The 13,109-nt window shown below is 40.2% G+C and overlaps 1 protein-coding gene and 1 pseudogene across 1 annotated transcript; both read left to right on the forward strand.

The window, feature by feature from the left end:
• Nucleotides 1-10,645: 10,645 nt before the first annotated feature.
• LOC116904485 (igE-binding protein-like) lies at nucleotides 10,646-11,173 on the forward strand. The gene has a single exon (XM_032907287.1). It carries the CDS (start codon nucleotides 10,658-10,660, stop codon nucleotides 11,171-11,173), a length of 516 nt encoding a protein of 171 aa, XP_032763178.1. The 5' UTR covers nucleotides 10,646-10,657.
• Nucleotides 11,167-12,403, forward strand: LOC116903007 (annotated as a pseudogene).
• The last annotated feature ends 706 nt before the right edge of the window (nucleotides 12,404-13,109 follow it).

Consider the following 13,109-nt stretch of genomic DNA (forward strand, 5'->3'; position numbering starts at 1 on the left):
GGCAACAAACAAAATACACAAATAAAAACAATCAAAATAAAAAATCTGTTCCCTAAAGTTGGTAATTTTTAATTATGTTTAACCCACATAAAATATTGTTACAAGTTCCATGTGAATCTCAGGGCAATTATATTTGTCTGCTTATTCTATGGATGCAGCTTTAATGCATTTCATTTTACAAACAAAGTAAAGAAATAATTTGTATTTAAGCTTGCAAACTCGAAATTTTCCTATCTGCTTTTCACATTCCAATGTCTAGACAAATACCTAAGACAATTTCTTTGGGGGTCAAATATTTCAATTACTGCATTTGGCAAGAATTTAAACTCTGCTATATTCAAACTTCAGGAATTACTCTGGGAAGTGATAATGTAGAAACACAAATATAAAATTATAATGAAAGGTGAGGTGGTGTGTGTGTGTGTGTGTGTGTGTGTGTGTGTGTGTGTGTGTGCTTGCGCGTGCATGTTTTGTTTTGGGTGTTGTTTTCATGGCTGACGGTACTCTCTGCAGGTAACATACTGTGTTAAGGTTTTGGTGAACTAGCAAAGACAGGCTGGCTTTTCCTTTGTTTTAGAGAGCAGTTGGTGTAGATCCAGTGCCTCACTGGGACAGTGTTCCGATGCAGTAACAAGAAAGAGCCTAAAATAGACAGCCACGGAGGAAAACCCTTAAGAAACGGCAAAAATAAGTATCTTGGCATTGGCTATAAGCCTACTACCAGAAAAGAATCTCAAGTTAGCTGAAGATTTGGGAACATGGAAATGCCATATTCCCCAACCCCCTCAACACCCCAAACCTCAAAAAGCATTAAGAAGTGGGAAGCAGAGAGGAAATCAAATTCGGTTAGCATAGTGTGAAAGGATAGCATCTGAGGCTATGATACCACATGCGATCAGAGCCAACCTATGGCTGTACTCATTCTGGGTGGTCTGAAATCCAGGAGCCCTGGGATGCATGAGCATAGTCAGTCGGGAAACCTTGACTTTTGCTGAAATCTAGAAATCATACCATACACACACACACACACACACACACACACACACACACACACTTTATATTTTATATATAATACACACACACACTTTTATATATTATATAACACACACACACACACACACACACACACACACACACACACAATTTCATCAGAGATTTAAACCAAACCTAACAGGGGACTAATCTGTGGGGAGGAAAACTGTGCTCAGTTGAACTCAGCAGCAGGCTTATAGCTGAGAGGCAAGGGGGTTCACTTTCATGGAAATTGGCAAGACTAAAAAGTGCATTTGGTGTGGGAATGTGCACACATATACAACAGTTTGCTTAACATCAAATGTGGATAAGAAACAGAGATAAATGTCTCATACAGACTTTTTGTCATTTTCCACAAAAGATCTCCCGTAGCTCCTATGAAGTAGACGCTCTTGGTGACCATGTAGCTATTAGTCACCTTCTCAAATTCTGCTTTATACAGGAGATAACCTCAGATGTAACCCTACTCTTAAAGCTCCTGTGTGGGTTTTAAATCTTGTTCATGTTTTGGTTTACATATGAAGATCTGTTTTGTGAGACAGCCTGACAATCACAACACAAATGTATATTTGTCTTGGGTAGGGAACCTGTAATATACCAGAGGAACAATTGTATCAAGTCCAATTTCTTGAATGAATGAGAGTATTGGGACAGGGGGCCACTTTCAGGAGGCAAAGAAAGTTAGAGGCAGCCATATCACTGAAAAGCCCACCCTGACCTGGATAGAAACTCAGGACTTAGGATCCTGGTGATTTCTGCAGGACTCACTGGCAGCTTCACAGTCAGAGACTCTCCAGACAGACCTGTCCTTTTCACAGCAATTGCTTGCTACCTCTCCTGTCCTAGGTCTGGGCATGTGAATATTTTCACTCTGAGCTCTCCAAAAGGACTGTGGATGTTTGCTCCCTAAGTTTCATAATCCCTTTCCCCTTCCAGGATGCAATGATCCATTTGAATTCACAACAAGAATTTTGAAAAAATATTAAGTATTTTATATTTTAGGGTATTAAAATGGTATTTGTTTCATTTTTAGTTATTTATTATAAACATAAAGTTGGATGTGGGGCTGGAGAGATGATTCCAGGGTTAAGAGCACCAGTTGCTCTTCTGAGAGACCCAGATTCAGTTCCCGGAACCTACATAGAGTCTGTAACTCTAATTCCACAGAGTCAGAGTCTGCCTTCTGGCCTCTTTGGCCACCTAGGCACACACATGGTGCACAGACATACATGGGGTAAAGCACACACACAAATAAAATAAACTAAACAATTTTAATTGGGTTTTATGTACTATATCCTGACTAGACTAAATGCAATTATTGATTAACTAAACCATTAATCAAAATTCTTGGGTTTTCTACTGCAGCATTTCTTTTTTTTTTTTTAAAAACTGTTTTTTTTTTCTTTTCTTTTTTTCAGAGCTGGGGACCGAACCCAGGGCCTTGCGCTTCCTAGGCAAGCGCTCTACCACTGAGCTAAATCCCCAACCCCAGCATTTCTTGAATGTTGATCATGTCTCTGGTCTCTTACAAAATATAGAAATAAAGTACTGGTGACAGAATTTCTTTGCTCTAGTATTAACATGGAAATTTCATTCACTCACTGTCATTAACATTAGTTTTGTGATTATTATGGTGCTTTTCTTTTTTTAACTTTGTGTACTCTCAATTTATTTAAACAAGATGGGTTAAAAGTATTACACCTCTGATAATCATATTATGTATTTTAATGGATCAACTAATTTCAGTCAATTCCAGTTCGATTACAGGCATTGATCATGACAGTACACTTCATACAATGCTTACACTGCAGAGTAGGGAGAGAGTTAGACCACTCATAAACATATACAAACACATGCTATAAAGTAAACATTCTATTTGTGAAGAATATGTATTAGTGATTTTTTCTATTTTTGTATCCTTTGGAAAGTGTTTTAAACTACCACCTTTATTCTTCAAGCTCTGAACTTCTGCATTATTAGTATTATTCATATGAATAATTTAATACTGTATTATGTTAAACAATGAGGCTATTTGAAGTAATTTTTTTATTAATCATATTTGTTTACATTTCAAATGATATTCCCTTCCCTGTTTCCATTCCAGAAATGCCCCATTCCATTCCCCATCTGCTTTGCCTCTATGAGAGTATCCTCCATTCACTCACCCATTCCTGCCTCACCCATCTACCATTCCTATACGCTGGGGCACCAATGTCCTCCCCTTCAATTGATGACAGATAAAGCAATCCTCGGCCACATATGTAGCTGGAGCCATGGATCCCTCCATGTATACTTTTTTTGGTTGATGTTTTAGTCACTGGGAACTCTGGGTAGTCATGTTAGTCGACATTGTTCTTGCAATGGGGTTGCAATCCCCTTCAGTTCCTCCAGTACTTTTCCTAGCTCTTCCATTTGGGGTTACTGGGTTCAGTCAGATGGGTGGCACTTGGTATCTGCATCTGTATTAGTCAGGTGCTGGCAGAACATGTCAGGGAAGAGCTAAACTAGGCTCCCGTCAGCAAGTGCTTTTTGGCATTAGCGATAGTGTAAGGGTTTCATGTTGGCACACAGGAAGAATCCCTAGGTGGTGTGGTCTTGGGATGGCATTTCCTTCAGTCTTGCTTCATTTTTTGTCCCTGTCTTTCCTTTAGACAGGAACAATCGCTGACCTCAAGCTATACGACAGAGCAATAATGATAAAAACTGCATGGTATTGGTACAGAGGTAGGCAGGTAGGTTAATGTAATAGAATCGAAGATCCAGAGATAAGCCTATACATATACAAAGAAGTCAAAACCATCCAGTGAAAAATAGACAGTATTTTCAACAAACAGTTCTCATTCAACTAGTTGTCAGCAGGTAGAAGAATGCAAATTGACCCACTCTTATCTCCTTGTACAAAGCTCAAAGTCTAAGTGGATCAAGAACCTCCACAGAAAACCAGATACACTGAATCTAATAGAAGAGAAAGTGGGGGAAAGACTTTGAACACGTTAACATAGGGCAAAATTGCCTGAACAGAATACTAATGGCTCAGGCTCTAAGACCAATAAATGAGACCTCATAAAATTGAAAAAGCTTCTGTAAGGCAAAGGACACTGTTAATAGGGCAAAATGGCATTCTACATATTAGAAAAAGATCTTTACCAACCCTATATTCAAGAAAGGGCTAATATCCAAAATATATGAAGAATTCAAGAACCACTCTAGAGAAACAAACAACCCTATTAAAATGGGATGCAGAGCTAAACAAAGAATTGTCAGCTTTGAAATCTTAAATGGCTGAGAGGTACCTAAAGAAATGTTCAACATCCTTAGACATCAGTGAAATGCAAATCAAAACAACACTGAGATTCCACCTCACAACAATCAGAATGGCTAAGTTTAAAAACATAGGTGATAGCAGATGCTGGCGAGGATGTGGAGAAAGAGGAACAATCTTCTCTTGCTGGTGAGATTGAAAGCTGGTAAAATCAGTTTGGAAAAGAATCTGGCGGTTCCTCAGAAAAATGGAAATAATTCTACGTGAGGACGCAGCTATAAAACTTCTGGGCTTATACCAAAAGATTCTCCAGCATATAACAGGAACACATGCTCCACTGTTTATAGCAGTCTTCTTTATAATAACCTGGAGCTAGAAATGACCCAGATGCCCCTATGGATACAGAAAATTTGGTACCTTACACAATGGAGTTCTGCTCAGCAGCATTGAAAACAGTGATATCGTGAAATTTGCAGGCAAATGGAGAGAACTAGAAAATATCATCCTCAGTGAGATAACCTAGTCACAAAAGAACACACATGGTATGTACTACCTGATAGGTGGTGATTAGCACAAAAGTTCACAGTACTCACAATACAACCCACAAAGCATATGCAGCTTAAGAAGAAGGAAGACCAAAGTGTGGATGTTTCACTCCTACATAGAAGGGTGAACAAAATAATTACAAGATATAGAGGGAGGGAAAGACCTGTGAGGCAGAGAGGAGGGGGAAGGAAAAAACCAGGGGCACGATCAGGTGTAGGAAGGGACAGAAGTACAGAGGGTCAGGAAATGGAATATAAATATGTAGCAGTGGGGAATGGAGAACTGGGAGTATCCATTAGAGGATGTTTTTCCTATAGTCAAAAAAATCACTTCTATTTCTTGCTTCTGAAACTTTTTCTTTTTGGGGGATCTATAAGAATAAGTTATAAGCAATTTCTCTAAAAATTTTAATACTATAAAATAATTTTATTGATATTGAATTGCATTTGTTATATTAAGAATTCATCTGCATTCTCACTGCCAGATGACTGTTGGTAATGGTGTATTTTTATATTTATGAAATAAAGGTTTTAATAGTATAGGGAGTTTTTATAACTTAGGTCATAGGAAAATATTGCAAGAACTTTAATGCAGTATTTTCTAATGTTGTAAATGAAATGACCCAGACCCAGGACAAAAAATGGGCTTATCCTTTTCAGCATTTTAAAAACCATTTTGCTTAAACTGGCATTTCCCCTTGGTTGAATATGTGAGCCTTTGTTTTAGCATATTTTCAATTATAATTTCTTTTCCTTTATCAGGTATTTCAAGATTCAGATTTATTTCCTCTCGCTTTAGTTTTAGTAAATTTTATTGCTCATCTCTGTCAGGGAAGTATTGTATTACTGTGATCATATTAGATCATGAAAATTCATGTTTCTGGTAATTCATGTTTCTTTTTTTTTCTTTGCTTTTGGTTTTAGCTTTGGGATGATTTAAGATTTTTTTCTTAAGGGTTCATGTGTTGAAATTGGAGCCAAATAGGAAATATTGGCAAGGTAGAAATTAAGTTTGGCTATTGTGAGTAGGGGCAGCCTTTGGTATGGGATTAGGACTGGATAAGGTTATGAAGACAGAGTTCCTATAATTAAAATTGCAAATCTAGTAAAGGTAAGAGAAATCCAACCAGCATCAAACCAGCACACACACACACACACACACACACACACATGCACACACACACACACACACACACACACACACAGAGAGAGAGAGAGAGAGAGAGAGAGAGAGAGAGAGAGAGAGAGAGAGAGAGAGGAGAGAAATGCAAAATAGACTATCACAAATTAGTCACTGTATTTCTAGAACAGGTACCTTAAGGAAATGATTATTTTATAAAGTTAACTAAACTAGCTTTGGGTGATATTTTTAATAGGGAAATCAAAAATACCAATGGACTAATCTAGAGAGTGAGCTTGTGGCTTTCATTATACAATAGTAATTTGCATTTTTTATGTACATTATGAAGATTATTTTGGCTCTATTTAATACTTATTAAAACAAACAAAGTGAGAAGGTAGAGATAGAATTTTACTGAGCTAAATTTTTATTAATTGATAATCTGTCATCTCAACTTTATGTCAGAATATATGAAAAATGGAAACAAGAAATAGAATTTTTCCTTTCTTCAGATATATTTTGCGACTTGGTAGTTCCTTTTTCAGGAAAAGTGGCCCATATGGAATTTGTAAAAAGTTAGTTTGATCTGGAAATAAAGGTTGTAACATCTTGTTTTTGGACAGTGCTGGAGCAGAACCAGAAAACTAAGTTTGACTTTTTAAAATAAGGGGATAGATAATTACTAATGTCTTTGCAAAAATAAAAAAATCAAGCTTTGTTGAAAATAAAAATTCAGGTGTGGTGGCACATGCCTTTAATGCCAGCACTTGGGCAGGAGAGGCAGATGGATCTTTGTGAGTTTGAGTTCAGCCTAGTCTGCATGTAAGTTTGCGGTGAGGCATAGCTTCATAGTGAGACCTTACCTTAAAAATTTCCTCAACCAAAAGTCCATATATATATGGAAAAAAGATGAGCACAATAGTTATGTTCACAAATGACCTTTTAATATGACATAATATCACATTACTTAAGTGTCTTTGTTTTTTATTATATCTACCCATAAACATATTATATTGAGAAAAGCATACATGTGATACATGAGTAATTCTATCCAGTTTATAAGGAAAGATGAAATGGTGAACTTTGCTCATTAGTGGCTGACATCATACAGACTGAGGTGAGTCTCACTGAGAAGGGCAAGTGCTGCATGTTCTCACTCACCTGAGGACCCTAGCACAAAATCTCGTGAGTACGTATTCTTGAATAAGTATAGAAACCAGGATAGTAAAATGTTGAATTACTGGGTTGAGAGGAGAAAGATGAATATAGAAAAGAATGACAGAGTATAAGATCAGAAAATAAGACAAACAGGGAGACGCTACTCAGGGCAGAAGGTAAAATAGCACTAAGGCAGTCTGAGAAGAGTCATGAGGAATCATATGATTAGCTATCGACCTAAAACAAACAAAGATGCATAGAATTCTGTGTGTAAATATGCAGATAAAGATTGTAAAAAGTTTCCTCACCTGAGTGGACAATACTGCCTCCAAGGGCTAAAAAAAACAGTTAATAAACCCTGAACACTGGACATGAGAAGCCTTCTATTGAGTTGTTTCTTACGGTTGTCAGAAAGGCTCCCCAAATATGACAGTCTATTGCTGTTGTCCTTAGTTGGCCCCCAGAGGTGGAAGGAAAGTGCCTATAGCAGAAGACACCAGGTACTTCAAAATCAGGGTCCAGCAGCTCCTGAATTAGAACTGATCCCAAATCCTTTCCTGTGAAGACTTTTATGGTATGAGAAGACACCATGAACGATGCTAAAAGAGGGAGGCAACCTACATTCCTACCCAGATATGATGTCTATAAACCAGAACAATGACTAGCATGGCATGCTATTCCTAAGAGTACAGTAGCACCATATAAATCTTTGCATGTGCACTCTGATTGGACTTAGGATACAAGACCCACTCAATAGGAGGGAAGCAATACCTAGTACTAGAAACAGACAATCACCCAAGCAAGTGAAGACATGGATTCCTGAAGAAGAACATGCAAATGTCATTTTACTAAACCAGCATAATCTGTAACTATTTGTTCTAAAAAAAAACAAATACAATATAATCTCCTAAAAAGGAAATCTTTTCTTTTTACAGCAGACAAAGACCAATACAGAAAGCCAATAAAAATACACAGTTGTGTAGGGGCAGCCCAATTCAAATTTATAGAACTACGAATCACCTACTGGACTTTAGGATTAAGGAATATTGTGGAAGATAGAATGAAGAGACTGTAAAGAGTCAGAATACTGGAAAATTTCCTGTGAAATTGTGTCTCCAGTAATTTCAGAAGCTATGCCCATAAAGACTCACTAACATGACTAAACATGAGCTGAACAAGTACACTAACACACATGCTAATGTGAACATGGAAACGCCCAGGAAGACTCAACCCTACACAAACTGATGGGAAAAATAATCTTCCCTAAAGAACAGCATACTGATTGCTTATCCAAAGCTAAGTAGTCAAACCTGAAAATATACATATACTGTAATATTATACACACTGAGCAGGTCACATTTATGTGTGTGTGTGTGTGTATAAGACATATATATATATATATATCATCTATAACACATTTATTATACATATAGTACACCTATATATAATGTATATTATATGTATATAGGGAATAGATATGTAAATATATGTCTGTGTAAACATCCATACATATATGTATGTAACAACAATTGATTAAAATAGAAGCCATGAATTTGAAACAGAGCAAGGATGGGTATATAGAAGATTAGAAGAAATGAAAGAAAAGGGGGAAATCATACACTTATAATAGTAATTTCAAAAACAAAAGATATTGATTTGCTAAGATAAAAAAAGAATATAACAGAGAGTGCTGTTCCACTTCTTCAGATGCAGCAGTTGGGAGGCCAAGATAAGTAAACATCTTTAAGTTGAGCTCAGCTTGGTTTACATTGTGAGTTCTGACTTCCAAGCCAGTCAGAGCTATGTACTGAGACCCTGTCTCAAAACCAAATTGACAATGAAACATACAACTCCCAACTCAAAATTCAAAACCAAAAAATAACAACCACCACAGAAGCCAAAAAACAAACAAACAAACAAAAAAACCAAAACAAAAAAAATCATAAGTAATCCTTTGAGTGCCTAAATTCATTAGATTTTGCTTTTTACAAGTAAATAACTGGGCAGAAAAAAGCTATTATTTTTCTATTTTGTTCATCATTATTTTCTCTTTGTTGGTGTTTTAGAGTCTTTGAAAATACATGAATTGTCTTCTGTTTCAGAGACGGTATAAAAGAACAAGCAAGCAGTTGTCTTCCAGCTTTGATTGGCTGTTACCAAATCTCTGTGAAAAACGGTCTGTGCACATAAATAAGCTTGTTTTCTTGCTGCTAGTATTCACTCTGTACTATCATTCACTGTTTGAGAGGGCTGGGATGAGAGAGCGCCCATCCTGGTGCAGAGTAAAATTAGACTAAGGAGACCTGAGTGATGCTGCAAAAGTCTCAGAGGAGAATAAATACTTTAGTTGTCTCCAGATGGAGGATTGTGCACACAGTCAAAAGGCAAATGCCCCATGCAAGCAGCTCTGTGTCTCAGAGGACAGCCATAGGCTCAGAGAGGCTGCAATTAGATGTCTCTGTTATGCTCTAGTTCTGATTTTGAGAGAGAATCGCATTGTCAAGTCCAGGCAAGTCTTAATTTTTGATGTATTTGCTTCTGCCTCCTGAGTACCAGTGCATGAGGTTTGCTATTTTGCTTTTCCTCCTCCTTCTCCTCCTTCTCCTTCTCCTTCTCCTCCTCTTTCTCCTCCTCCTTCTCCTCCTCTTTCTCCTCCTCCTTCTCCTCCTCCTTCTCCTCCTCCTCCTCCTCCTCCTCCTCTCCTCCTCCTCCTCCTTCTCCTCCTCCTCCTTCTCCTCCTCTTTCCCCCTTTTCCTCCTTATCCTTTTTTCTTCTATTCTTCTATTTCTTCTTTTAAATTCTTTTTAATTTTTATTACTTTTTTTTTTTACACTCCAGTCATTACCACCATCTTGGTCCACCTTCCCACAGTTCCTCATCCCTTTCCTCTCCCCCTTGTCTTCAAGTAGATGCCCCCACCCCCATCCTGGCAGGCCTCCCCATTCCCTGGGTCCTCTAGTCTCTTCAGGGTTAAGCTTGTATTCTCCCACTGAGGCCAGTTCTTTGTTGTATATATGTCAGGCCTCGGACAAGCTAGTGTACACTGCCTGGTGGATGTGGAGAGCTGCAATAACATTCGCCACCACAAGATGGCGCTGGCTTCCACTGTGCCCCACGTGGAAAGCTGGGATAGCATTTGCCATTACAAGATGGCGCTGGCTTCTGCCGCACCAGCCCGACTTCCTTTCAGGAAGTTAACTGTGTGTGCATGTGCAAGAGTGTCTTCGTGCCAGATCTTTGCCCACTCCGGGGCGTGCCTATGAGATCATGGGTAAGCGACCAATCAGGTGTGGATGCACCGCGCTAGGGTGTATATAAGCCGCACCATGCTGGCACACCGGGTCCCCTCTTTAAGATACAATAAACGCTTTGCTGCAGAAGGATTCGTGTGTCTGAGTGCGTTCTTGCTGGCGAGATGATAGCGCAGGACATTTGGTGCTGAAACCCGGAGAAACACCACACCATCACCAGGTGCAGAGGGGGGCCCTCCGTCCGCGGAGAGAATCCAAAGCTGCAGGACGCGGGTAAGCTCTGAGAGATATGTTTGGTCTTGACCTCTTTCACTTCTCTCCCCCACTAGAAGATGTGGCGGAAGCTTTTGTTATCGTTTTAGCAGCCTTCATTCTTTCTCTTTTGGTTTTTGATTTTGTGGCTGCTGCTAGGCACCATCAGAGGTCATGCCTAGAAGATGGGAAATGCCGCCCAACTGTGATAGCAGGACAGGGAGTGCTAGGGGAGTTACAAGACAGCATGACAGAAACAGAGCGGGATAAAAGATTAAAGAGCTCAAAGAGAAAAGGTACAAGTAAGAAAACAGACTCTTCCAAAGACTTTATATCTGAGGGAGCGAGAGATTGGGGAAAGAATGCCCCGGGAGAGAAACAGAGAAAGGAGAAGAAAGCTTTGAAAAGGAGAAGCCTTTATCCGGTAAAGGAGTTAGAGGCTTTGGAGCTTGATAGTTCAGAAACAGACGAGCTTAGCTCCTCTGAGGAAGAGGATTTAGAAGATGAGGCAGCTCACTATGAAGAAGAAGGATACCACCCAGATGAACAATGAGCTAACAGCTTGGGTAAACAGAAGAAAGTGGGAGGTGGAAACCATGCAGTTTCCCGGCCTATAAGCCCCAGCGCCCCTCCATCTTATATGGAGAGATTTCACTCAGATTCCTTCCTCACTAAAGAGGAACAGAAAAAGATACAGCAGGCATTTCCGGTGTTTGAGGCTGCTGATGGAGGCCGTGTTCACGCACCAGTAGAATATGTTCAAATTAAGGAACTTGCCGAGTCGGTCCGTAACTATGGAGTTAGTGCCAATTTTACTATTGCTCAAGTCGAGAGGCTTGCCACTCTGGCCATGACTCCAGGAGACTGGCAGACAACAGTGAAGGCTGCGCTCCCTAATATGGGACAATATATGGAATGGAAAGCCTTGTGGTATGACGCCTCTCAGGTGCAGGCCAAAGTCAATGCCATTGCTGAAGGCGATCAGAGAGATTGGACACTTGATCTACTAACAGGACAAGGGCAGTATGCCAATAATCAAACAAATTATAACTGGGGAGCATACGCTCAAATCTCCGCTGCCGCTGTTAAGGTGTGGAAGGCACTTTCCAAAAAGGGAGAGTCTGGGGGACACTTAGCAAGAATTATACAAGGCCCCCAGGATCCATTCTCAGACTTCGTGGCTAGGATGACAGAGGCAGCAGGCAGGATCTTTGGAGACCCCGAACAGGCAATGCCTTTAGTGGAACAGTTGGTCTATGAGCAAGCCACACAGGAATACAGAGCAGCTATTACACCTAGGAAGAGCAAAGGGTTACAGGACTGGCTGAGAGTTTGCCGAGAACTTGGAGGCCAGCTGCTATCCTACAGGGCCAAAAGCGCTCAGGTACAGGTGATCGCAGGGTCTGCTATAACTGTGGCAAACCAGGACATCTGAAAAAGGAGTGTCAGGCCCTCACAAAGAGTAGAGCACCAGGACTGTGTACTAAGTGTGGGAAAGGCTATCATTGGGCAAGTGAGTGTTGATCAGTTAAAGATATCAGAGGCAGGCTTATTCAGCCCGCGCCTCCCCAGGCAGAAGGGGTGAAAACACTCCAAAAAATGGGTATCTGGGCCCCAAGTCTCAGGGCCCCAAAACATATGGGACTCCAGCTCACAACAAACGGACACCACGGTTCACAGAGCTACAAAAGACTCAGCAGGAGTGGACCTCCGTTCCACCACCCAATTCATATTAATGCCACTGATGGGTGTGCAACCTGTCCCCACTGACTACAAAGGCCCCTTACCCGTGGGAAGTGTCGGCATTATTTTGGGTCGACCCTCCTTAACCTTAAAGGGACTTATTGTTTACCCTAGAATAACAGATCAAGATTACACGGGAGAACTTCAAGTTCTCTGCTCTTGCCCTCAAGGCGTTTTTTCCATCTCCTCAGGTGACAGGATTGCTCAGTTGATTATCCTTCCAAGCTTACATGATCATTTTCCTTCTTCCAGGGTCCCTAGAGGTACCGTGAAGTTTGGCTCTTCCGGGACTGATTCTGCTTATTTAATGATGGACCTTAATTCCAGACCCTCTTTAGAGTTGAATATAGAAGGGAAAACTTTTACGGGAATTCTAGATACAGGGGCTGATAAGAGCATTATCTCCTCTAGTTGGTGGCCTAAGGCATGGCCTGTCACTCAATCATCCCATTCCTTACAAGGACTAGGGTATGAGGCCAGCCCCACTATCAGCTCACGCTCCTTGATCTGGCATGCTCCAGAAGGCCAATCAGGAAGGTTCATTCCTTATGTCCTCCCTCTTCCTGTTAACCTTTGGGGGAGGGATATCTTACAGGGTCTAGGACTGACATTGACCAACGAGTACTCTCGACAAGCTGTCGAGATTATGAAGAGAATGGGTTACAAGGAAGGGAAGGGATTAGGAAAAAAGGAACAAGGAAAATTAGAACCGGTCCCACAAGAAGGTAATATAGGAAGGCAGGGCC

Source organism: Rattus rattus, chromosome 6 (genome assembly GCF_011064425.1).
Source record: "Rattus rattus isolate New Zealand chromosome 6, Rrattus_CSIRO_v1, whole genome shotgun sequence".
NCBI lineage: Eukaryota > Metazoa > Chordata > Mammalia > Rodentia > Muridae > Rattus > Rattus rattus.